Genomic DNA, 26,626 nt, shown 5'->3' with positions numbered 1-26,626 from the left:
CCCCGTGGCCAGCCGGCAATTCCTCCCTGCCCACCCTGGAAGAGCCGGACAGAGAGCCTGGGGTGGATGAATGGACACAGGACATGGACTAAGCCAGGGCTGGGGTGTGGCTGAGCGGCCGAGCACCTGCCTAGTATGTACAAGACCCCTGGATCCATCAATAGTGAGAGAGGAAAGGAAAGAGGAGCAGAGGGAGAGAGGGGAGGAGGGAGAGAAGGGAGAGTAGGAGGAGGGGAGGAGGGAGAGAGGGGAGGGGAGGAGGGAGAGAGGGGAGGGGAGGAGGGAGAGGGGGGGAGGGAGAGAGGAGAGGAGGGAGAGAGGGGAGGAGGGAAAGAGGGGAGGGAAGAAATGAGGAAGAGAAGCTGGTGTAGGTGCACAGTGCAGTGCTCTTCAGCCTTGGGCAGGGCCAGCCTGGCTGTATGGGATCCATTGCCAAGCCTCTGCCCGCGCAGCCTGGCTGGGAGGCGGACGGCATCCTTTCCCCACCCCGGCCCCGGGAGGCCCAGTACTCACCTTTGCCAATGGAGGTGGCTAGTCCATTCATGAACTGCGGGAAAGGTTTGCTGGGGGCCAAGGGGATGTCCAGCGAGGCCACCGAGCCACTGCCCAGCAAGTCAATCTTCCCGGCCTGCTGCCGGAACTTCTCCAGGTCCCGGGACAGCCGGCTGAACTGCTCACTCTGCGTCCGGCATTTCTCTTCCAGCTCGCGAACCTTGCACTGCACAGCAGAGGTGGGAGGGGGTCAGTCAGCAGGAGGCCTTGGGGGCCCACGTGGCCAGGACTGTGGGCTGTGTGCATGGCAGGCCTATCTGCCACCTCATGGGAAGTCCCAGCCCAATGCCTAGCTCTGCATGCAGCCGGCTGTCAGCCACCAGGAGAAAGCACAGGTGCCAAGAATCCTGGGAGCGTGCAGCTCACAGCCAGCACGGCTGCTCCGGGCTCTGAGCGTGGCCGGCACCCAGGGCATGCCTGGCTGCAGCTGGTGGAGGTGGGTAGCGTGAAGCTGTGACCAGCCCAGGCTGGGACAGCACGGTGGCTGACCCACCTGCAATGCCCACCCCAGAGGGCACCGCCTCTAGCAGAATAAGGGAATGTCCTTCTGCTGGACAGGTCAGCAAACTCACTGCCATTTGCCCACTTCACAAAGTCAGAGCCTCCCTCAGGACACACAGGAGAAGGGCCGCCCAGTGAGCTCTCTCCTCAGGCACAGGCCTGGGCCAGGCCATAGCCGGCCTCTGAGCCTCTCTGCTCTCTGCTGCTTCCTGACCCCATTGTGGCTGCCCAATGCTCAGGGCCAGCATGCACCAGTGAAGCCCCCTCCCCATCCCCTCTGCTGCAGGAGTTCCTGCACCAGGCAAGGCCGGTGCCCAGGTGGAGGGGGAGGTGGTCCCTGCCCCACACTCCTCCTTCCCTGCACCACCTCCCATCCTGTCCCTTGTATGTCTCCATGGACTGCAAAGCCCTGTGCCTTCACTTCCTTCTTTTCAGACACATCCTCAGTGCCTCTCAGTACATCAGGTACACAGTCGGTGCTTAATAAATGAATCGAAGCAAAGCGGAAAGTCCTGATGTGCAGCTACCATGTTTCCATAGCATGGCTTGTGCCATCTGTGTGCACGCCCTGTCCTGCTGTCCCCCACTCCAAGACGGCTGGGACACCCTGTCTGTGCCAGCGCTGATTCTGCCCATCATCTGCCCCCTGCTAAAACATCATCTCCAGGTCAGGTCTTCATCTGCTGGGTTCCTGCCGCACCCAGCCCATGGCATGGGCCAGGCATTGTATGCAGGCAGCGCTCAACAGATATCAGTTTTATTGAGGCCCAAGGGAAAGTGGGAGTGGAGGCTGGAGGCACCTGTGCCAGCTGCGGCAAGCTTTCCCTGCAGCTCCCCTCTCCCCTCTCCCTCCCCCTCCCCCTTCCCCTCCTCCCCCACCGCTGGAGCTGCAGCCCCTCCGTTCCTCCATCCAGAATGAAGTGCTATTTGTGTCTGAGATCATGGATTTCTAAAAATAAACCTAACATGTCCCAAGCCTATAATTAATTTCTCCAATTCATTAAAAAAAACCAGCAGGATTCTTCTTTAAAAATCTGAATGAGCTTGCCCAGGATGGCTGCCTTGGCTGAGGCAGGCACAGAGCCAAAACCCCGGGGTGAGCCGCGGTGACGTCAGGTTCTGGGGCCTGAGACGCTGGCAGACAGGGGCTCCTGGGAACAGCGGCCACATGCCATCGCAGGAAGGGCCTGGGAAGGGCCTGAGCTCACCGGAGGCACCAGAGGCTGCAGGTACCTGTGCGCCAGGTGAGATGCCTGGGGTGTGTGGAGGAACTGGAACCCGGGTTTCGACAGTTCCAGGTACTTCCTGGTGCCCCAGGAAAGCCACCGCCCCCAGCCCCCCTGCAGCGGTGCCCACAGAGGTGTCCTCTGAGGAGCCCTTGAAATGAGCATAGCCACGGTCCTCAGGGCCCAGATGGGAGGGCGTGACGTCCTCAGGTGGCACAGCCGACCATGCTCCTGGCCGTGATGGTCACGGGGCCCAGACGTGCAACCAAATTCCACACAACTGTGACCAGAACCAGAAAAGGAGTGTGAGTGGACCCTGGAGAGGTCCAAAGGAGGTGGCCCTGCCCCTGAACCAGATCCCTGCCGACTCCCCTACGGTCCAGTGAACACTCTGTGACTCTAGAAGCCTCTGAGCTTTTGTGACTCTAAAGTACTTCAAAATAAAGAGGTTCAAAAAGTAAATAGGGTCTTAAAACGATGACACCACAAGGCCAGGCAGCCACAGTGAAGACCAGGACAGCAGTGTGTGGACGGCCAGTGCTGGAGGATGCTATGTCCCACACAAGGACATGAGCACAGCTGAGGTCACATGAGCCTGCACAGGACTCTGCACCCAGGAATGCCTCACACCAGGGCCTGCAGTTGTGGGCCCTTGGGTACGTCTGCCCCTGTGTCTGTCCCACCTGCTCAGCACTGGGTCTAGAAAGTGGCGCAGAGAAGGTGTCCACACAGGCTGGTCACCACAGAAGGAGCCTGTCCAGTGGAGAGCCTGCCAAAGAAGCCTGAGGGCCCTGGCTCACAGGCAGAGGAAGTCTGGGTGGGGCTGGCCTCCCTGAGCAGCACGGGGGCTCTCAGGGAGAGAGGGAGCCGGGCTTGACTTGGCCCACAGGCCTCCAACAACAGGATCGTCCTGCACTGAGCCAAAGGCCCCACTCCCCAGGTCCCCGCAGAAGTGAGATACAAGGCCTTGAGGCTGTCCTGTCCACAGGAGGCTGGACTCTGCTTCCCTTTGTGGAAAGAGGCCAAGGTGATGAGGCAGGGCAGAGTGTCGGCAGGAAGCTCTGGGCTACACGGCACTCGTCTCAGAGGGCAGAGAGAGTGTCCAGTCTTCGCGGTACAGATCACTGGCCGGGGACTGTGAGCCGCTGGCCCCAGTAGTGGTGTGGGGTGTGCTGTCCCAGCCGGTACCCACACAAGGCTGTGGAGCTCCAGCCTGCTGAGCTCGGGAGGTCCTGGGCAGGTGCTGGGAGCTGACCGTGAGTGGTGCACGGTGCCTTCTGCAGTGCAGCCAATGGCACAGGGCCGCCCACAGGAGGAGGGGAGCATGGCCCGGGTGTGGCTCTGTCCAGCCCGCTCTGGTCCCAACTCCAGTTCTTCAAGGGAAGCAGGGATCTGTCTCAGGGTGAAACCCTTCATTCTAAGCTTCAAGGTCTGGCAGGGCCGGGGCCACTGGAGGCAGGGGCTGCAGGCTGTACACAGCGATCCTGAAAGTGCAGGTCCTGTCCCCGCATCGGCAGGTCCAGTGGCGAATCAGGGCAGGCTGTGTGGCCCTGTGGCCCTACTGACCTCCAGCTGTCCCACACAGGTCCCCACACAACAACCACTGTGTCCTGGGGCTGGGGCTCTGCAATCTGTAATTCACAGACCTTCGGCCCAGTGAGTGGGGTGTCCACTCCAGGACAGTGAATGGCCATGCTGAGAATCCCACCTGTGGGGAGGGCCCACAGCTGTCCGGAGAGCCACACTGCCCGGAGCCATGGCTGGCTGTGTCTCCACTGATGCCAGGGTGTGCTGATGAGCATGCCAGTGTCCCCGTGAGGTGACCAGCTCTCTCCTAAGCATGAGCAAGGACAGGCAACTGTTGGTGGGACTGGACGTACTCAGGAGGTGTGGACTGGCTTGTGTATCTGGGCTGCCCCATGCTTGAGTGGACAAGGCACAGGACTTAGGGTGGCACCTCAGGCTGGATCTCTAACTAGTCCTGTGCCCAGATGCCCAGACCTGTCCAGCTGGCAGCTTCCCCTTGAGTGCACCGAGCTGTTGGAAATTCAGGACATCAGAGGGCATCCCTCTGCCTCCGGCCAGTCAGGCCTGCTCCTGATGACCATCGCAGGGGAACTGGGTAAGTGCTGTGTGGCAGCACTGCCGTTCAGGGAACCTCTTCCTTGCAGGACTTTTCTCAGTGCTTAGGAGGTGACCTTGCTGAGCAGACTGGCCCTCAGGACCTGGCTCTGCCAATTATGAGCTGTGTGTCCCCGGGAAAGTGGCTCAGGTCTCTGTGCCGTGATTGCCTAACTAGTGAAATGAGAGAATGACAACCTCATCCGTGGCTTTAAAGATTAAGTTCTGTCATGCTCCCCCGCTCTGGTGCTGTGACTCTGGGACTGCCGGTGACAGGGATGGGGCAGGCAGGCCAGGGCCTCAGTCAAATGGAGCTGTGCGTGGGGCTTGCAGTCCCCCCACCTCTGACTCAGCTTTGCCAGAGCACAGCCTGGCCTCCCTGCAGGGGCCGCAGGAAGCCAGAGCAGGGTGGGGCTCCGGGCCACCAGGCTCTTGGGGCTCACGTGGGACTGGCTCCACCTGCACGCTGCCCGCTCACACTCCAGGAAACAGGGCTGCCACGTCCCAAGGCTGGACTTCCGCACGCGGCATCTAAGGGCAGGGTCAGGCCTCCCAGGTGAGCCTCCGCAGGCCTCTCTGTACCTAGAGGAATGCTGTCTACATCAGCCACCTCGTGACATTCAGGATGTACCACCGTACACTCAGAAACAAAAACTGCTGCACTCAACCACACCTTCGATGACCCAACCCGATGGGTCCAATTTATATCCATATCTCAATCCTGGGATGTAGGTAAGTGGCTTGGGGGTGGCGGGATGGAGCTCTGTTACAGCCAGAATATGGGCTGACCAGGCTTCAGAGAACCGCACCCCCAAAGATCCCCTCCTCCCAGCAGCTGGCCTGGCAGCCTCTCCAGCAACAACACTGGACTCTGCAGACCCTGCAGCCTCAGGCCCTGGACTCTCCAATAATGTCACCAGACCCTGTGGCCTCCATCCCTGGGGGGCACACAGATCACAGACACCCATCCCAGGCTCCAGAGTCTGCCCCTCCAGCAAGCTTCCAGGAGATGCCAAGACCACAGGGCCTGGGTCCACCTGAGGACCCTCCTCCAGCAGAGAGAAGAGCTGGCCCTTTTCTGAATGCTAAGTGGGCTCAGAGGCTTGCAAAATGCCCAAAGGCCGGCTCCAGGGACAGCTCGGCTCATACTCCACCTCCACTCCCCATGGAGAACCGGGCTGTCCCGCTCAGCCGTGGAGGGAGCTTGCTGTTGGCACAGGGCAGGCAGGACAGAAGGGTACAGCACCCAGGGTGTGGTGTGAATTCGGATGACCCGTGCTGAATTCTGGGCACTGAGCTGTGCCCTCCCAATCCCGTGGCTGCCAAAGGACCAGATCATCGTAACAATCTCTCTTCCCCATTGGTCATCTGAATTCACAGGACTATGTGACAGCATTGGCAGGACACAGGAGAGCGTGGGCCCCGGGCTGGCCCCACAGTCCAGGGGACAGCACTTTGCAGGCTAGTGCAAGCTCCTGGGCCCCCAGGCTGGGAGCCCAGAGCCCCACCCACAGCAGCACCTCAAGGAGCCCAGGGGAGGGGAAGGGCAGGGCTGGCCCGGGGCTCGGCTGAGGGGCACCAGCACACGGGCAGGGTCAGGGCTATTGGGAGTACCTGCATGCTGTCCAGGGCGCTCTGCATGGGGAGCCAAGCAAGACACAATCACAAAAAGACACTGTGAATAGACAATTCCCAGCAGCCACGCCGCCCTCCCCTCTGCCCGACCCAGGCACATGCTTCTTGCCAGTCAAAGCATGTGGTGAGGGGCTACAGCAGACCCTGAGCACAGCCCAGGGGAAGCCCCAGCGGGGAGCCCCAGGGACGAACTCTGGGGGCCTGGAGGCAGGGGCTGCAGCCAGGGGAGGGTGGAGCAGGGGGGGCCTGGCCTTCTGGGGCAGCGGGGCCTAGGGAGGGCAGTCTCCCAGCTGTGTTTCCTACCCTGTTCACATGGTACCCTGACACCCATTCACTAAAGGACACACTGAAAAATCAACCTCACATATACGTGACGGTGACTGAACCTCCCCCAGGCCACACAAGGGTGCACATGCTGCTTTTGGTGGAGGCTCTTCCCTGGGGGTAGGGACAGGCCATCTTAAGGGGTGACCCTGCCCATTATCTGGAGAGCTTGGACTCACTGGGGGCTGGCGGCCAGGAGGAGTGGCGCTGGGCAGTCCACTCTGCCTACCCCTAGCAGGTGGCTCACTGCATGCCCTTGTCTTCAGGCCTCCTGCTGCTCTGCATGCATGAAGAGTACAGGTGGCCAAGGTCCCCAGAATGACCCCAAGAGCCCTTCCTTGATGCCTGTCCACCTTCTGCAGAGGAGGCTGGCCTTGGACCAAAAGCCAGGGCAAGCAGTGTCCACTGCCATGAAGTCACCCAGCCCAGCAGTTTTCCTTCCAAGTCCCCCTCCCTGGGGGGCTGAAAAAGGTCACTCCCATGAGGATGGTACCCTTGGAAGTGCCTTGGTGGCACTGACCACTTTGACTGCTAGGCTGTCCTTTCTCTGATCCTGTAAGTGCCTCCCCATGGTTGGTGTCACACCACCCACCAGAGGACAGGAGGCCCAGAGAGAGCTCGCCCACAGTCCTAGGGACCATTCCCAGGCCGGCAGGGGCCACTCCTGGCTTCCCCCTAAGAGCAGCCCCTGAGACAGGAGCTCTGACGCTGGCTGTGTGGCCGAGGAGGGCTTCTCCCCTCCATGCCCCAGTGTCCCCAGGGGAAAACGCCCTGGGGGTAAAGGTGGACATGGCCCCAGAAAGACGAGGCCCACTCACCTCTAGCAGCTGCACGGCTCCCTCGTGCTCTTTCTTAGCTTCAACCTGAGCCTTCCGCATGGAGAGAGAGAAGAGCAGTGGTCAGAGGAAAGGAGGGGCTGGTGGCTCTGAGATGGGGCCCCTCGCTCCCAGGGTCTCCCCCAGGGCCAGGAGCGGCTTTGGCTGGGTTTGATGCTCTTGTGGTCCACACAGGGTGGGCCCTGGGATGTGGCTGGGCCTGAGGGTGGGCAGTCTTGTCCTGTTCCTGAGAGCAGCCCAGGGAGGGACGCTGAGCCCCAAAGAGCAGGGTGGTTCTGCCAAGGCCATCACATGCTGTCGGGTCCCACATCCTCACCCTTAGGGAAACACGGCGAACAGCAAGGGTGACCCCAAACAGCTCAGGGGCCGAGATCTCCCTGGCCTAGAAGGAGAGGCCATGGGTGGGGGTCTTACAGAGGAAATGTTACAAGTGTCACCAAAGACATTCCAGGCTCAGGACAGCCGCGGCCCTGCACAGGGCAACTCCTGCAACCTTGGAATGCAACATTGCTCCTTGTCCTCTCCGACCTGGACGCTCCAGCATCGTGATGATCTAAGTTGTGTTTGTGACCTCGCCTCCTCTCCTGGAAGGCCCCTGAAGTTGCTGGGATCCACCCTCCCCTGCCCTGAGGAAATGAGCAAGGTCTCACACTCTCAAAGACTGGCGCATCAGCCTGGGCACAAAGCCTAAGTTGAGCAATGATACTTGGCCTGGGCCTTCTGGGAGGGAGGGAGATTTCTCCCTTTTTGGCCATAACCTGAGGGAAGTCGAAATTGGAGCCAGGTTGGCGTGGCCAGGGTCTGCCATGGGGAACCTCAGAATGAGTTGCCCTAGAGAAGGTTGGGAGCCGATCCAGAGAGAAATGAGTTCTAATGGCACTTGGGATTTAGCTGTGTCGGAACCAGCTGGTTTGAGCATTGGATCAGCCATATCTGAAGTCAGGTTTCCAGTTACTGGTGAGGACAAGATTTCCTTTGTGGATTTTCCATCTCTTGAAGCCGAGAGTCCTTGAATGAACACCATCATCCACCATTGAGACCGTGGCACCCCTCATTGTAAAGTTGGAGAAATGGAAGCTCATTGGGAGGGTCTGAGAACCAGGGCTCCTGGGTGCACCCCCCCACCCCGCTGTGTACCCCACTCTGCAGGGCTCAGTGGGCTCAGACACTCCCATGGCAGAAGCACTGATGTCTGGAGAAGGAGTATCGGGCACCAAGAAAGACCCCGGTGCTAAGCTGAGACCCACTGTTCAGCCTGGAGAAATACGTCTGGGGTGTCGTCCGTCACAAATAGGCAAGTAGGCAATGTTCTCGCAGCTGCGGCTTCTCCCTGGGAAGACTGCGTGTGGGTGGACAGAGGGGGACCTGGATCCTGGCACCGACTAGCATGAAAAAGGGCTGGCACTTCCCGGGGTCCATCCACACCCACAGCATCCTCCCATGCCTCCCAGGAGGGGCCGAGAGCCAGGCAAGTGACCGGGACTCCGCTTGTCAATCATGCTCTTCTCTAGCTAGCCCAGATGGCAAGTGCTCAAAATTGTTCCTTTCTCAGAAAAACCCACCAGAGCCATAATAAATAACAGAACGTGAAAAAGGCCAGTCTGGGTCAGGGGACCTGCAGGCCTGCACAAACAATGCCCCGTGGCATCCGTGGAATCGGGAGGCCTTCGCCCGGCAGGCCCACAGGGCAGTGCCCAGGCGGCCGGCACCGCCCAGCCAGGCTGGCAGCAATTCAGTCCTGGGCTCTGGATAGAAATGTAGGCTCATGTTGTCAGGCTGCCTGCAGGCTGGGCCCCTGGACAATTAGTTAGAACAAAAGTTAACAGATGGACCTGGCAGAGCCGAGTCCTTGCACAATCTCAGCAGCAGTGAGCAAGGCTCCCTCCCAGGGCCCCCCCATGGGCAGGCAGGTGCCACCCTGCAGAATAGACCACACTGAGGGTGCAACTCCAGAGGACTGAGGCCCCCCGGGCACCCTGGGCCCCTGAGGCTGGAAGGAGGGGCTGCTGTCCCAGGACCAGCTGCCCAGGAGGCCGCAGAAGAGACTCCAAGCCAGCCATGCAGGCACAAGAGCAGAACAGTCCCCTTGACACTCAGAATAGGAATTGCCCAGGGGTCACGGCAGTGGGTTGGTAGGATGGAGGAGCCAAGGGCCTTCATCGGTGTCTTTCAAGTCAGTTCCACAGAAAGCAAACAAGACCCTGGGAACCCGTGGAGCCTCCGTGGGTACCCTGCCTTGGCCCTGGGCAGACTCAGCAAGCTGGCAACATACACCAACACCCGGGGTGTGTCTGGAGAAGTGCAGAGCCCATGCCTGCTCCCCACACAACAGGATGCGGCCTCCCAGGGAGGTGGCCTGAGCCAGAGCACGAGGCCACGGCCTCTCCAGCTCTGACATCTCAACAACAGCCTTGAAACTGACCACAATCAGCTCGCCAGCCACAAGAAGTTTAAACAATAGTCGACCTAGTCAGATCCACAGATGCATTTTAAAAATGGAAACTCTTTGCTCATTCCATGGGTGGCTGTAGGACTGGACGTGGCCCACCCAAGACTGAAACCCTCAAAAACAGGGGGTGGGTGGACTCCAGGGGTCTCTCTGGCCTAGAGATAAGGGCTCGGAGTTGTCACCGTGTCTTGAGCCCGCTTTTGTCCTCAGGTTCCCATTGCTGACATGCAGGGTCCTGTGCCCACAGCTCTTGGGGGCTGTGGGGGGGCTGCGAATTCAATCCATGGGCATGGGAGGATTCGAATCCAGCACCTGTCCTCGTACTCTGGCCTGACCATAAGCTTTCCTCAGATGCTCCTGAGCACCTACTGTGTGTCAGGCAAGGCCCTGGGTTGTGGACGCTGTGTCCTGACAAAAGGCAAGCACAGAAACAAGCAGTCACATTTGGCGTCCCATGCCCTGTGCCACATGGGCAGTAGAGCACAGACTCCCTGACAAAATAAGCCAGTTCTGCAATGGCCTGGGGACCTGCATTCTAGACAAAAGCCCCGAGAGGGGACAGGTTTGGTGGTCCAGCAAAGGCAAAAAGGCCAGTCTTCTGCGGAAAGGGCCATGCCAGTCCCTTGCAGATGCTTCCTTCAGTGCAGCGTTATCCAGAGCCCAGCCTCACCCTGTCTGGCCTGGCCGCGTCCCTGGGCATTGCTGACCTGAGGTGCTCATGCCCCTTGAGTGACAGCAAGGCCCTGTGAGCACTCCCTCCCCATCCCGTGGGAAGCTGTGGCTACGGCAGAACGGGCCTCACCCTGGCCTCCCTGCCTTCCTACTCTGCCCAGGCCCCTGGGAGGAGGGCTGGCAGGCTGCCCATCTCACCTGACTCCCACAAGGACAGCCTTGTATGAGGCCATGGGTCCCTCTGCCTGCTTGCCCTTCAATATAGCAGTGCCTTGGCACAGTGTCACGGTCTCCCCCAGCCCCACACTGTGAGGGGGAGGGGCCACCAAGGACAGGAAGGCACCTGTGCCAGGCGATGGGCCCGGCTCCCTGGCCTTCACTGTCTGCATGCCCAGCCTGTCCTCAGGGTGGCTGTGGCTGGAAAAGTGGCCCCAGAGGAAGCCACGTGCCAGGAAGGGGCAGTACCCAGACACATTCCAGACACGCTCCTGGCTGCTCACGCACCCTCTGCGTGAGCAGAGAAAGGGCTCCTGGGATCTGGAGGGCAGAGGGTCCAGCAGAGAGGGATTCCCGGGACCCCTTTCCGCATGCAGCCTCCAGAGCAGCCTGGCCTGCAGGAAGAGGCCAGGGCTCCATCCAGCAGGAGCTCGGGGAACGTGGGTGCCGAGGACCAGGGAGGGCAAGGACGGTCCTGAAGGAGCTCTTGGCTCCAGCTGGGAGTCTGGGACTGGGAGTTGGAAGCTGGTGATGACCAGGGCAGCGATTAACTCCAGTAGGAAGCCAGAGCTAGACCAGGGGACACGCCACCATCTGCAGAGCCGGGCCAGGTGGCTAGTGTGCAGTGCTGAGGACTTGGGGGTGTGGGGGTCAGTGGGGCAGGAGGTTGGTGATGCCCCAGAGCCTGGGGAAAGAACCGGGGCTCCCAGGGGGCATCTGGGCTGAGACCCAAACCCAGGAGGCCACACACAAGTGGGTCTTAATCCCCCAGGGCCAGGAGAGGTCACCAGCTTTCAGTCAGAGGGTGACTTTAGAGGGGTGTGTGGACAGGACAGATCCAGGCTGGGACGGTCCCGGAAGCCTGCTGTGTACACGGGGCCTCTGGGTCAGAGAAAATGAGGGCAGAGAACCAAGCCCTGGGCGTGAAGTCCACGCATGGGGTAATTAGCTGCTTGGTAGTGTGAAGAGGGTGGGCTCCAAGAGGGTTCGGGGATGTGGACAGAGACACCAGGTAGCTCTCCTGTGTCAGCACCCCTCAGACCCCCGCAGGGCCCGGACAGGCCAAGCACGGTGACTGGCTTTTATCCTAGCGAGGGGGGGGGGTCAAGGACGTCTTGGGCTGGACGCCAGTTTTCTGGTGGCCTGAGGGTTAGAATCCAGCTCTGTGCCTGCAGTCCAAGATCAAGCCCTGTCCCCTTGATGCCCACAGCCCGCCTCCCTGGCCTCTGTCCTCTCCGTCGTGCTGAGCTTGCTCCTGCTGAGGACTTGAGCCCTTCCCTGGCCCGTGGCAGGGGGGCGTCTTCTGCTCACTAGATGTCACCCTCACCCGCAGCCACTGCCCGTCACACCTCCACTCCTCTCTGCATTTCCCGCGGGGCGCCTGTCGTGGCTCGGGCTGGGCTGCCTGGTCCTAGTGTGTGTTCACTTGCTCCCACTGGGCAGAGGCCAGGCTCCCTGGACAACACCACCCCTTTCCCAGGATCAGCTGAGTGGCATCCAGGGACCACCAGTCCTTGATGAACAAGTGAGCAGGTGGACGGTCAGCTCAGGCCTCCTGACAGACATCCAGGGTGGAACTGGCTAGGAAGTGGACTCCGGGGAGAGCTCACCGATCTCATTTCACTTGACGCTCAGTATCTGCTTTAAGATTCAGAGTTTCCAAGAAATTACACAATTGGTGCGTCCATAGTTCATCTGGTCTCTCTTCCTCCCCCAGAGGAAGCATCAGTGTGTCCAAAAATAGAGAAAACCACGAGCCACGCAAAATAAGTAAACAGAGAGCGAGGGAAAGTAGACGCCGAGGCAAGAGGATGACCAGGAGCAGCCTGCTGTCCTCCTCGGTGTCAGCTACTTCGTCACTGTCCAGAAGCAGAGTCCTTGCTGGTCAGTACTTGCAGCTCTGCAGACTTCTGTGTGTCAGACGGGGCCAGCCTGGGGATGTGGCTTCCCCGTTGACATGAATGAATGCAGGTTCCCTCCCGGCCATGGGGGAGGCCCCCGGGCAGGACGGAGGAAGACCAGAGCAGTATGTCCCTCCACCTGCAACCCAGCAGGGTTCCTCCCAGGCACCACACATGTGGTTATCAGGGGACAGCCAACTTCTGCGGCAGCAACAGAGGTTCTGTGGGTTCCCATCTGCGCTGGCTTGGTGAAGTCGACCCCTGGAAGGAGGCTTCCGGAACGACTGGAGGAAGGCCACCAGGAGTCATCTGGCTGCTGCCCCAGCCCTTGCTAATCAACCTTGGAAGAGAACAGTGGCGATTCTCACCCCCAGCCCTGGTGGGAAGCATCACGTGGCTCTTGTGAGGTCAAGGACTAGAGAGGCCGTGGATGGCTACGGGCCTCCGTGGAGACCTAAGGCCTGGCCTGGGCTCAACAGCCAATGGCAGGGCCAGGGCCATGAGCACTGACCACAGCCCTCTGGGGTCTCATCCCTCTGCCAGCCCTGACCAGGTGATCTTGCCGGAGGGCCCACTGCCCTGCCAGGAGGAGGAGTGGGCAGGAGCCAGGACACTGGGCATTGGGGAGACACTGTTCTCAGGTCTAGAATAGTTCTAGTTCCTCGGGGCCAACCAGCCCCTTGTTCCTGCAAGAGGGACTTCCTACCCATTGTTGAGACAGCACACTAAAGGGCAGGGCCACCATCCTTAGCCCACCAGTCACAGGTGCCTGGGGACGCACCTGACTCCTGGCTGGCTGGTCCCTTCTTCTCTCTTTCCCTGCCATCCGTCTCGCCTTTCTCCTCCTCTTTCTCTTGATTCCTCTCTTCTCCCTCCCTCAGCTTCTCCCTCTCCCTCTCTCCCTCTCTCTCCCTCTCTCCCTCTCCCTCTCTCTCCCTCTTTCTCTTCCTCCTTCCCTCCATCTCCCTCTCCCTCTCTCTCTCTCCCTCTCCCCCCCTCCCCTCCTTCTCCCTCTCCCTCTCTCTCTCTCTCTCTTCCTCTACCCCCCTCTGATCTTGCTATAAATACTGCTCAGCAACTTGCTCACTTAATAACATGCCGTGCCAACAGTGGATACAAACCAAGTTTCCCCTTTCAGTGGTGCCCTACTGGGCCACGGTACGGACATGCCGCACTCCACACAAGCATGGCAGTTGGGTGGACGCTTGGTGGAACTGAGGTCCCATCCCCACCCCACACGACAACACTGGGACCCTGCCCTGCGTTTCTGGCATGGTGCACCCCAGGCAGGGTGGCAGGGTGGACATCTCTACACTGTCACTGGGTCTGTGCTGCAGGTGGATCTTCCCCAAAGCCGAAGCCGTCAAGTCCGTGCCAGGCACGGGTCCGAGCACCCTCCCGGGCCTCCCAGGGTGGACACCCCGTTGTGCACCACTGGATGTGGCTTCCAGGCAGCTCAAGAGAAGGCAGAGCAGGGTGGAGCAAAAACGGGGGACCTGCAGGGAGGAGGGGCCCTGCAGCCCGTGATGCCCCCCTCATGCCGCCCCCCACCCACCCCCTCCCACCCAGCCTCACCTTCTGCAGAAGCTCGATCTCCTGCTGCTTAGCGTTGAGGACAGCCAGGGCTTGCTCATGCTCCAACTCCAGCTGCTGCCGCCGTTCAGCAGCCTCACGCATGTGCTGTGGGGACAGGAGGCCCCTGAGCGCCAGCACAGCCCACCACGCTCCACCAGCCATGCTGCCTCTCCCGCCACCCCCAAGAGCAGCGCTGGTCCCTCACCCCCTCTCCACGGCCGGTGTCCCCATAGGAGGCAGAGCGGATGGGGAACTCTGGCCCAGCGAGGCCCCACTCCCTGCCTCTGTGTTCAGTGCTGGGAGCATCGGAGCAGAGCTGCAGGGCCTCTGCGGTCCTCGGACATGAGGGTGCCTGCTCCTCTCCCCTGGTGGACATTCTGCAAGGCCACCCCTTCTCCTCCAGGTTGGGGCTCCCACTTCAGCTGGAGGACCTCACAGTTACCACAGGGGCAGGTGCTGCAACTGCCCTGTTCCACAGAGGGGACAGGCGGAGAAGCCCTGCAGTCATACCACCACTACGTGGACGTCCACCCCAGGTCCACACCCCCCACGTGGCCTCCTGCTCCAGTCTCTGGCCCCAGCTGTGGCTCCCGTGGACCAGAGGTCACAGTCCCCAGGAAGGGTCCTAAGGGAGTGACAGGCCAGGTTCCTTGAGCTGAGTGAAGGGGTGTGTTCCTGGGGCTTGTCCTGGCCTCAGGACATCCTCCCGTCTTTGCTCAAAAGGCAGAGTCCAAGCCCAAGAGCCCAGGTCCAGCGCTCACCTGTTAGCTCTGAGCACAGGCTGCTCCTGCCTGTGCCCCGTGGCTGGTCACCACCAGGCCCCGCAGCAGAACAGGGAGGGCATCAGAGCCGCTGAGGCCCGAGCAGCACACTCAGTGACCATGACCAGCCCTGGCCACATGAGCACATGCTGAGGAATGACGTCACGTGCGGGGGCACATGGCAGACCAAGGGACTCTCACAGGAAGCACTGGCCATGTGGTCCAAAGGGAGGAGACCAGAAGGGGCCCATGTCAAATTTAATTCCGTTTTCATATATATATATAAATGACTTTGTTGTCAATATTTTGAGATTTGGATCTTTAAGGTGAAAGTTCAAATTCCCTAAAAAGTGAGGAGATTCAGGTTGGGGATGTGGCTCGGTGGCACGAGCCTGGCATGCCTGTCTCCTGACCCACACCTGCCCTCCCTCGGGCCCCTGACATCTGAGGGTCCTAGGTAGCCACCAGCAACACAGGGAGGGCCCAGCACAAGGGGCCTGGGACACAGCCTGCCTTCCTTGTTCTCCTGGGCTGGCTGGCTATCCCTTCTGTTTATTTATTATTTTGTGATCTTATTTGTTTTTAGCCTCATTATCTTCACTTAGTTTGGGACTCTTGGAGGCTGGTAGCCTTCACCACCATAGGGAAGAAGGCTCCCCTCAGTGAGAAGCAGGGAACAGCTTCCTGAGGCTGTGGACACTCCCAGGAGCAGGCAGAGGCAGCCCTGCTGAGAGGGGAGGGAGGGGCGGAGAAGGGCAGAGAGGCCTCAGTGCTCCTCCTGACATTCCCCACCAGCCAGAAGCCCCTCTGCCTGCGAGCATCTGGAGAGGGCCTTCTTGCCCCAGGACGGGAGAGGCATTTTGCAGAGAGCCGCAGCGGGCAAGTTATTTGCTGGCATTCGAGAGTGAAGTCACCTTGGGCGTGGTGTTGGGGGCGACCTCTGCACCCCTCTTCCATCTCCAAAGCTGCTTGGTGAACTCTAGGGCTGTAATTACCCACAGAGGAGTTGTAGTTGCTCTGTTGCCATGGAAACCCTCACAGGAACCCAGGATGCTCGGAAGATAGAGGTCCCCCAGACAAGGGCACCCATAAGACACAGGTGTATGTCAGGTACCAGAACCCCAACACGCTGGACTGCAAGGGGCTGTCCCCTTGGTCTATGAGCAGGAGACACCCAGAGGGCACACAGAGCCTCCCTGTGCATCCGGGAGCTGCTCCAGGACCCAAGGACACAAATTCATCAGGCGCTTGGGTCCTTGCACAGGGTTTGCACATGGCTGGGCACAACCTCCCATGCGCTCTGTCGTCGCTGATCCACTACAGGACGCACGCAGTCAGCCTGGGTAAACGGTGGCTGTTCTGTGTCGTCGGGGAACATGACGGGACAGGTCCCTGCATGCTGATGGCAGGAGCAAAGCTGTTGTCTGTGGCCTGCTGAATCTCAGGTGGGAAACCCCTGACAAAGGGCCGCCCACCCTGTTCTGAGCCTGGCACGAGTCTGTTTCCAGGGCGGGAGGGCTTGTGTCTGCTGTGACCCTCCTGTGACAAGGCCCTGACACACTGCCTTCTGGTCACCAGTGTGGGCTTAGCAATTCCTAATGACCTCGCTTCCCCTCTGCTCTGGTGGTCAGGATGCTCTGAACTCCTGGGCAGATTTGAGAGTTCTCCCACGCTGGCCAGGACAAGAGAGTACATGGCTGCGTCAGTACAACGTGGAGATGGACAAGGACGGCAGCCCTGGATCATGAGGTGCCTTCTGTGTGCCAGGCTCTCTGCGGGTCCACAGGCTCTCCTGCTCTGTGCCGAGAGCCAGGTGCTGCAGTCGCCGTTTCACAACAGACGCCAAGCCCTTGCCCGAGTCACACGGCTGGGACACGGCAGGGCTACGTGGCCACACTCCCAGGACAGCTGTCTGACAAATCCTTCTAGCTAGTCTCTGCACTTCTGCTGGGCCTGACCATGGCCTAGGGGTCTTCATCTAGCACTGGGAAGGTGGTATCAGAAACAAACTCATGGTCACCCAGCATAAGCCACAGAGGCTCAGGGGCAAGGCAGGCCTCATGCTGCAATGGTGAAGGGGAGATGGCAGCTCCAGGCCAAGGGAGGGAGATTGCTCACCTTCTGGGGCTGCGAGGTAATGAGGCACAGAGGTGTGAGAGCCCAGACCCCTCGTCTCAAGGTCCCAGTCCAGCCCGGCTGAGCCTCCAAGCCCGTGCCCCTCAGTGAAGCCTGTCTGCTTGCCTCGCAGGTAGGCCTCAGGAGGACCAGCCTGTCCCATGGCCCCTCAGACACTCGGGGCTCTCCCAGCCAGGCTCCTGCCTGTCGCGCCACATCACCCAAGCCTCGTCCCTGCCCTGCCCTTCACACCAGCCTCTCCGACCTCCTGGTCACCCTCCTACCTCACCCTGAGGCCCAGCAGGGCCTAATCTCCTGTGACCTCCAGGCCCTGGACAGCTGCTGCCCTGTGCATCTCTGATGGACGGAGCTTCTTGGGGCACAGACACGCCCTCCCACTTCCCCCACCGCTAACTGGTGCCCTGCCTGGGTGCACAGGAAGCTCGCTTGGCCCAGGGGTGGGCATGGCTCTCTCTCTCTCAGAGGAGGGCTGAGGATTACTCGTGCCGTCTCAACAGGGCCCCGTCCTTCCCTCAGCTCTGAGGACAGGGGCTGGCAGCCGACCTTGGTGCCATCCCCTCACTCAGCCTCTGAGTCCTCAGGGCCCTCTGTCTGGCCTGCACCCATCCCGGTGCTGACTGCCTCTGCCAGGTCCACTGCACCCAGTCAGTCCTCCCTGGCCGCACCCACACCAGGAGCACCCTCCTGCCGCCAGTCCTGCCTGCTCCACAGTGGCCAAAGGTGGCCCCACACAGAGCCACCTCCATGCCTCTCGAGGGTGCCAGGGCTGTCTGTTGACATGGAACAGTTCCAGACTTCCCCAGGGCCACAGCGCCTCTGTGGCCAGCCCCAGTGTCAGCCTGCCCGACACTGAGGCCAGCCTCTGCCTGGGGCACACACCACTCCCACTGCCTGTCCCCGAATGTCCACAGGGCGGACGGCTTTGCACATTTGTTCATTTATTCAGAGTCCTCCTCCCCCAATCCCTGAGGCCACAGACTTGAACATCCAGCTCATGATGAGACAGAGTAAACGATAGTCGGACATGGCTCTCACACAGCCGCCTGCTCTGTGCCCTCGAAGCTGTACTGCAGCCTGCTGTGACCCGCAGCATGCTGTGACCTGTGACCTGCTGTGACTTGTGACCTGCTGTGACTTGTGACCTGCTGTGACCTGTAACCTGTGACCCACAGTCTGCTGTGACCCACAGGCTGCTGACCTGTGACCTGCTGTGACCCACAGCCTGCTGTGACCCATGACCTGTTGTGACCCACAGCCTGTTGTGATGCACAACCTGTTGTGACCCAAAATTGATAGTGACTGGCAGTCTGCTATGACCCGTGACCCGCTGTGACCCACAACCTGCTATGACCCAAGACCAGCACTGACTGGCAGCCTGCTGTGACCTGTGACCTGCTGTATCCCACAACCAGCTCTGACTGGCAGCCTGCTGTGACCCATGCTGGTGAATGTCACCCATGTCCCCCGTCTGGGTCAGACTGAAGAGGCTCTGCTTCCGTGTGCACACAGGAGCTGAACACCAGCTCTATGGAAGTCCCTGGGGAGGGAGACCCACATGGGGCTGCAGGGAGCTGGACTTGGTGTGAAAGGCAGGAAAAGACCAGGCCCATGCTTTGCCAAACCCAAAGGCAAACCCAGGCAGTAGGCGCACACCAAATCTCCTGGTGGGCCACGCTGGCTGAGGATGGCGCTCAACAAATTTCCCGGGGGAGGTCAGGCACCAAGATGGGTCAGGAGGGAGTGGACAGGTAGCAGACAGGAGGAGAGAGATGGGCTGGAAGGCTGAAACCGTGAAGCTGGGAAAGAGGACTCACAGGCCAGCTATGAACCAGCCTCCCCATAATGGGACCCCAAACACAAAGCAGGCTAACATGTCACCCTGGCACCAGAACAGACTCAACCACGGGTGGGCGCTGATCTCCTAAATGCATCACCTGCGCCTGTTGGTCTGTAGAGGCCTGGCCTGCAGGTCAGTGTTTCCCAGGTGCTGGTCAGGGCTTCCTGCTCCCACCAACCCTCACATCTCTTCCTTTCCTTTCCCCTGTCCCAAGCACACAGCCTTGGGGGGAAGGGAGTAGGCAGGGTACAGAAACAAAGGCCTCCAGGCTCTGTCTGCAGCCTGCACCCAGGAGTCTGAGAAGACCAAGGAGCTCCTGCAGGAAACCAGGCTGCGGCTCCCCTTGGGGTCTGCAGGGGGTGGCAGAGGGACTGGACACTCAGGGGTCCTGGAGGGGCCTTGCTTTCTACACAGGCAGGTGAGCCCCTGGGGACACACACTGGCGGGGGGCGGGGGCCGCAGAAGAGGGATGATTAGGCCATTTCGGGTTGTCTGTTCTGCAGCGCAGTCGTGTGGCCCGAGGGCTCGTCTCTGACCAGCAGGAGACCCAGGAGAGCAGTGTGACACCAGATGGGTGGAGGGGTGGCCTTGTTGTGTTCAGGTCTGTGGTCAACAGGTTTACACAACTTGACAGCTCGACATGTTCCATAGGAAGTGGACAGAAATGTAACAATGGGAAGAAGAAGTAAAACCACTGAAATCCCAACTGCTGACAACTCAAGAGCAGAAACTGACAACCCAGGAAAACACGGCCTGAGGAGGGCCTTGTTGGTGGGACCCACAACGTAGCTGCAGGCTGTGTCTGGCGGCCGAGAGGTGCCTGGGGCTGGCCAGGATGCAGGGTCCTCTCCATTCCATCCTCAGCCCACACGGTCGGAACAAAGTGAAGGGGATCCAGGGACACCCTGCACTGCCAGCTCATCTTCCCCTCACGGTCACCATGGAGACCCTCTATGGACAGATGGGTAGAGGGGTGGCATTGCTCTGTTCAGGTCTGTGGTCAACTGCGGCAGGCCACCTCCACCCCTGTCTTGCTGTGCTGCTTCCTCTGCGATCTGCATTCCTCCCCAGGGCCCACAGATGCCTGGACTGGCCCTTCACAACCTGGTCCCCATACCAACTCTGCATCACCTCTCTTGTCCCCACCCTGGGGCTTTCCTTCTCTGAGGGGACCTCTCAGTTCCTTCCTGCCCAGCAGGCATCCCTGACCATGTGGTGGCAGCAGCCAGGAGTCCCTCCAAGAAGACCCCTCCCCATATTTTGCAGGGAGTCGTCTCAGCCCTTGGCCCCAGGGTTTGCGTGTGACACCCGTGAATACACGTCAAAGTCAGCGGACCACATAAAGGGGCATCCCCTCCTGTGGTTGGTGGGCTGGCAGAGTGCCAGCTGGGAGATGCTGGACACCCTCTGACACACATGGTGAGCACCTGCCCGAGAACTGAACCAACTGCACAAGCACAAGACGAGGAGATACTATTGGGGGTGACATCACCCAAGCACCTTGATTCAGGCCAGTGGCCCTTGGTGGTGGTCATCTGAGATGCCCACCTGCAGCTGGCACACAGCCTTCCTGTTGCTGTAGAACAACTGCAGACATGCTTTCCCAGAGTGCCTGCCCTAGGCCTGCCCAGCCAGGCTCAGCACCTCGTGCAGCTCCAAGCGTTTGAGGTTTGCCACGTTCCAGAAGCACCCCGGAGCTGCCACGTCCCCACCTCCATGACAACCCAGGCAGGAGAAGGGGAAATAGGCCCACAGAGCTAGAGTGCATGCAGTCAGCGGTCAGCAGGATCTGAACCTGGAGAGTCTGCCCCCTCCCCACTCTCTGCTGTTCCAGACACCTCTGTGGTCCCAGTGAGGGACGTTCTGCAGGTCAGTGCCTTTGCAAACCTTCCTGTGGTGTCCGGAAGTTACTCCCTGCCTGGCCCTGGGGCTCTCAGGCCTCAGGACCACCTCTGCCCCAGGGGAGGCTCCTGCCTCTGGCCAGTGCAAGGAGCCATCTGCATCTCTCATAGGGACACTTCACAACCCTCCTTGCCTTCTACCAGTGGTCTTGATGCTGGCCATCCCCGGAGTACTGGGTCTGGGTCCTCAGAGGGAGGCTGGAGTCCCACCAAATGTGTCATCTCTGGCTTCCACTTCCCAACGGGACACCTACTGAGGGCACGCATCTACCATACACAACAGACTCCCCTCCTGCAGAAGAGGCCTCCCAAACCCGTGCCTGTGGAGGCTTCATCGTCGAGCAGTGACATCTACATCCAGACATCAACAGTAACACCAGCTCTTAAGCAGCCTGTCAGTGTCGAGAGGCTGCTTCCCCAGGATGGCTGGGCTGGGACATGGAACGCAAGAGCAGTGAACCACCCGCCTCATGAGATCAAAGGCAGGTTGTGCTCTGCTGCGGGCCTGCCTGAGCAGAGACAGGAAGGAGAGCCAGACCCCGAGCCGTCACTGTCACTGGTGGGATCCGCTGGGCTTGGGATAACGACTGAGCTTTCTCTGACTGGGTTTCCTCTCCCTAGCATGATGAGATCACACCCAGCTGAAGCTGCGTCTTTAGATCCAAGGGACAGCAGCGGCAGGTGACTCCCTGCCCACCTGTGCATCGGGCCCTCTCCGTGGGAAAGCGAGGGCCAGTTCTGGAAGCCAGGCTACATTTCAGCCTAAGCATCTCTGTTTCCCACACTGGAGACAATGGGGTAGTCAGGAGCCTCTGAGGAAGCCTCCGCGCTTTCCTGATCCCTGGCCTCCCTGACCACCTGGACCTCCAACCCTCAGGCCTATCCCTGAGTCCTGACAACCCAGGGTGACCTGGGGCCTGCAGGGTTGGGGAGATGGCTTCCCTAATGCCCCAGTGGCTTCCAACCATCAGCCAGGGACTCAGGCCAGAAAGTGGAGAGGACAGGCCAGCCTGGTCTGCATCCAAAGCCACATGCAATGTCGCCAGCTATGTGTTCTGGGCAGCCACATGCCTTTGTGAGCATCAGTTTCCTCATCTACTGTATGGCTGGAAAGAGCAGCACCTTGCTTTCCAAGATGGGCGCCAGGAGCAGAAGACACACTGGGCCAAGTGGTGGGCCGAGTGGCCTAACGGCGATGCCGAGCTCTGGCTGGGGCGCGACTACTGTTTGCCTCACACCCGTTCCCTTCTGCTGTCACTGCCCTACACCCCCTTCCCACCTTCTTATTTCTTTCATTCTTAACTTTCTTGAGTATTCTGCTTTCACACACCCACAGGACCACTGCCCGAGGTACAGGAGAGAGAAAGTCCAGAAGATAGACCCTGTCTGCTTCCCGGGGCCCCATCAGGACCAGGGCTCACCACTGGCCTGCTTCTGCTTCCCAGGGCCCTGTCAGGACCAGGGCTCACCATCAGCCTAGTCCTGCTTCCTGGGGTCCCACCAGGACCAGGGACCACCATGAGTCTAGTCCTGCTTCCCAGGGCCCATCAGGACCAGGGCCCACCATGAGTCTAGTCCTGCTCCCCAGGGCCCTATCAGGACCAGGGCTCACCATTGGCCTGGTCCTGCTCCCCAGGGCCCTATCAGGACCAGGGTCCACCATCGGCCTAGACCTGTTTCCCCAGGGTCCAGTCAGGATCAGGGCTCACCACTGGCCTAGTCCTGCTCCCCAGGCCCCATCAGGACCAGGGCTCACCATCGGCCTAGTCCTGTTTCCTGGGGCTCAGTCAGGACCAGGGTTCACCAAAAGCCTAGTCCTGCTTCCCCAGGGTCCAGTCAGGACCAGGGTTCACCAAAAGCCTAGTCCTGTTTCCCCAGGGTCCCCATCAGGATCAGGGCTCACCCATCGGCCTAGTCCTGTTTCCTGGGGCTCAGTCAGGATCAGGGCTCACCATCGGCCTAGTCCTGTGCTGAGAGCCACAGCCAAGTCGGAATGACGCATGGCATTTGTGCCAGAAGGGAGTGGTTGAGAGAGGACACCAGCGAGCCATTGAGATGATGATGGTTATGTTAAGCTGTGTCCACCTCTACTGCTGGCCTGCTACTTTGGAGTTCTCGCAGGGATTCCTGGAGAGTTCCCATTGGTTGGGGAAGTGCCGGAGGAGGGATTTTCCGGTGTGTGGTGTTCCTGGAAGGGCCGCGTGGGTGGGGTTCGCAGAAAGCGCGCGTGCAGTGCTGGTGAGAGTTGAAATACAGTAGTTGCTGTTTGAACCTACAAGGCTTTGTGGCGGCTCGGTTATTTGTGCCCAGCCAGACTGCGGCAGTCCTGCTCCCGGGGGCCCCATCAGAACCAGGGCTCACCACCAGCCTAGTCCTGCTTCCCGAGGCCCCGTCAGGACTAGGGCCCACAACACAGCTGCCCGCTGTGTCAGGTCCCGGGTGCTGGCTTACTCAGGACACACATCTGTGCTGGCACCCAGCACGTGGCCACCCTGAGCAGGGTGCGTTTCTGGGCCCAGGCCATGCCTGCCAGGAACTGGTGCTCCTCTTCAACCACAGGCAGAGGCCTCTTAGGAGGGTGCAGACCCCAAGGTCCAGTGTGGCCACGTCTCTGCAGCGTGCCAGCCCTCTGTGCTCCTTGGCTGTGCGCCTGGCCTCCTGCTGAGGGCGTCTTCTCTTCTGTCCCTGGGTGACCCCTGCTCCAGGATGACCTTACCTTAGCCAGTCACAGCTGCAAAGGCCTCATCTCCCCATAAAGCCACATTCACCATCCTTAGGTCAGGACCTCACAGGCCACCCTGAGCCCTAGCAGGAGGGACACCCTTTTCATTCCAGACCCATCCCTTCCTTTAGGCCCTCCATCACTGAGGATGCCACCAGGTGTCCCCTGCCTGGAGTTTTGTCCCTACTGTCCCCTTCTCCTCCATAGCCTTGCCTGGAAAGCTTTCTGGCCCAGGCCCTGGTCACCAGGCATGTCTCTTGGTGAATCACCACCTCCCCACCAGGTGGATAGAGTCTCTCATGCCCCTTCCCATCCCCCTGCCTCTTCACCCATCCTTGGCCATCTCAGAAGTCCACATTTACTTACTGGACCAGCAGTTTTTCCTGTGCCCAGTGCCCAGTGTCCAGTGTCCCTACTTCCCAAGAGCAGAGACCAGTTTAGGTGAGTCTCACTGCACTCCAGGCCTCTGGGACAGCAGGGCTCTGTACCCAGGACTGACCCACTGGAGGAGGGACGTCCCAGCCCTTAACATGTCCCGTGGGTCTGTGATGAGCAATCCAAACACCTCCCTAACATCTCCACTTCCCTTCATTCCTGCTCCCCGTCTGAGGCTATTGGGCCACTGTCCCTTACTTAGTTATGAAAAGCTTCCTGATGGGCCTTCCTACCCTGCTCTGGCTGGCTCCAATCTCTTCTCTGTGTGACAGTCTTTGCAAACACAAATCCAGTCATTTTCTACCCAGCTCAATATCCTTGCATGGCTGCCCACTGCTCCACAGAGAAGACCACATTCTACAAGGATCTGCTGGCCAGGGGCTGTTGGCCCACTGAGGTCTCCTCCCACTCTCCTCCGACTCAGTCTCTTCTACCTGTCACACCAGTCTTCCCTCTCTCCTGTACTCTGTGATCCCATGTACCCAGGACCTTTGCACGCCCCATTCCCTCTGTGTAGAATGCTTGTCTCCTTCCTCTCCTGAACAACCCTCACATATTCTCACAAGCTCTAGGGAGGCTGAATCACTGCCTGGGTTTCCCTGAGGGTGGTCTGGACTCAGCATTGAGCACTTCCCGCATGGGCAGTATTAAAGATGAAGAGACGGTTATGATTCCGGGACTATGCTCACGGCCCTTGCTGCCCCACCCCCCTACTGTGGGGTCTTACCTGGCCTGGGCTGCTGCCTCTCTGTTCTGATTTGCATTTCCTGACAGCTACCCAGGCCAGACCCCTCTTGTGCTTCTCAGCTCTAACTACTGAGGGACTGGCCGGGGAGCCAGGCTGCCCACCCCCCACCCCAAGGGCCCATCTGGGAGGCCAGGCCGTTCCCAGAATAGCAGCAGCTGTCGGTGCCTCTGCACAAAGATGCAGGCGATAGTGGAGCGGTGCGGTTCCAGCAGCCAATTTCCTGCCCTGGCTGGTGTCTGAGTCTCCTGTGCTATCGGGCATCTGATCTGCTCAGCACAGGCTTGCTGGAGAGCCAGCCTTGGGGTCGCTCGTGGCTGAGCCTGCTGCAGAGTTGTTTAGAGTCTGAAAATTGGGACACAGGAAACGACCTACCAAACAGATAAACCTGGAAAGGTCGGCGGGCAGCGTGGATGTCCGGCAGCGTGAACGCCCAGGCTCCGGGATGAGGCTGGTGCACCCATGGAGGGCAGAGGGAGAGGAGCCCAGAGGAGGGCGACCCTCATCTGGAGTCCCTTATGAATCCCAGACAGTCAGCTGTCCTTACACAGAATAAATCCCAGCCACCTGTATAAGATGGCCCTACCTGTTCCTGTAAGAGCGAAAGCCTGTCTGTCTGTTTTCCTTTGAATCGCGATAGACACTCGCTGAGTTGAACCAACGATCTGTCCTTTCACACGGGGCCACAGCTAGACGCGCCGTGTGCCGTGGCGCTCGCTAGGACTCACAGGGGCCTCGCGGAGCCGCTCTCACGCCTGGCCCTGTGCTGCAGTGTGCAGAGGACAGGGTGGCCCTCCTGGAGTCACGGTTGAGTTTTAAATAAAGCCAGTCTGTCTCAGTCTCCCTGGAGACACCAACTCCCAAAGCTGCCTGAGGATCCCCAGGGTGTGGGTGGCCGGGGATGGTGCCAGCCAGGGCTCTGGGGAGGGGAGTGCGGCTGGGGAGCTGGGGAGGGGCCGCTCCCCTCTGCCCGTTCCCCTGAAGTGCAGCCCTCTCTGTGCGTTCTGAAGGGGGTGCACTGAACGAGGGGATGAACATGTGTGAAAATAACTGTTTTCATGCAAACGCCGCAGTCGGGGGCGTCTGAAAAGGGGGGGACATTTGGATATCGGCATCTGCAGTGGTCAGGGGCTGGGCCCAGAGGCAAGACCGTCTTAGGACAGCCTCCTACCCAGGACAGTGACACCCCAAGGGCCAGAGTCCTCTGCTGAGAAACCTCCTGGCTGAGGAGGCCGCCGGGGATGGGGCTCCGTAGTCCAGGCACTGGAGCTGCTGCCCGGGAGCCAGCACCGGGGCCGTGAAGGGGCCGTGAAGGGCCCGTCCTATCCCACTGAGCCCCAGTCGGGTCCTGCCCTGGCTACAGGTGCCCGCAGGGCCTCCTGGAGGGCAGCCAGGCACACAGTTGCTTCCCTCATCCAGGAGCCCAGGAGGGTCAGAAGCAGGGAGTGGGACATGATGTCTACCTGGCCTTCACACCGCAGGACTGAGACCCCAGCCCATCCTGCAGGCCAGTGTCCATGGCCGTCAGAGGGAAGCAGCGGGACATCTAGCCCCTGCTTCTTGCAGCTGGCCAGACTGTGGGCTTACCCTGCTGACCCCCCCAGGTCTGCAGCAAAGGACACCAGCCAGGGGACCCAGGACAACAGAAATTCCCCCCACAGCTCTGAAGGCTGGAGCCCCAGGTCGATGTGTGGGCAGCTGGCTCCTCCTGAGGATATGGGGAGGATCCTCCTGCCTCTCCCAGCTCCCTGGCCTCCTGGCCTGTGGCAGTGCACGACCTCCCCCTCCATCTCTTATCTCACATAAAGGTGTCGATCCGCACACTAGGGTCTGCTCTAAGGCCTCCTGTCATTTACCCCACAAATGCCCTGGTGTCCAGGTGAGGCAGGCTGTGCCCAAAGTCTCTGAGTGGACATGGATCTGGGGGAGCACTGTTCAACCCAACAGCGTCCAGCAGCTTCTCGACCCCAGTTCTGCTCTTGCTGGGCCCCGTGGCCTCCCTTCAGGTAACGGCCTCTGCCGTGGCCCTGCCTCTGCTGCTGCACCTGATGTCACCCAGCTGGGTGCCTGCCTCCTTGAAG

General features: G+C 60.1%; 1 protein-coding gene across 7 annotated transcripts in view; it reads right to left on the bottom strand.

The window, feature by feature from the left end:
* Rimbp2 (RIMS binding protein 2) overlaps nt 1-14,110 on the bottom strand; it is a 49,855-nt gene extending 35,745 nt beyond the window's left edge. For 5 of the 7 annotated variants that reach the window (XM_071615944.1, XM_027951966.2, XM_027951968.3 and 2 more), the window contains exons 1-3: nt 14,009-14,110; nt 7,178-7,228; nt 514-718 (exon numbers count right to left, since the gene is read on the bottom strand). In XM_071615944.1, coding sequence (XP_071472045.1) covers nt 514-718; nt 7,178-7,228; nt 14,009-14,110 — 358 coding nt within the window. Of the gene's footprint in view, nt 1-513; nt 719-6,014; nt 6,036-7,177; nt 7,229-14,008 lie in introns of all 7 variants that reach the window. The other 2 variants (XM_027951970.2, XM_027951969.2) reach the window with 2 other exon arrangements.
* Nucleotides 14,111-26,626: the final 12,516 nt, after the last annotated feature.

Source organism: Marmota flaviventris, chromosome 1, assembly GCF_047511675.1.
Source record: "Marmota flaviventris isolate mMarFla1 chromosome 1, mMarFla1.hap1, whole genome shotgun sequence".
In the NCBI taxonomy this organism is placed as follows: Eukaryota; Metazoa; Chordata; class Mammalia; order Rodentia; family Sciuridae; genus Marmota; species Marmota flaviventris.
The sequence above is the reverse complement of the archived record's forward strand: the minus strand, read 5'-3'. Positions and strand labels throughout refer to the sequence as shown.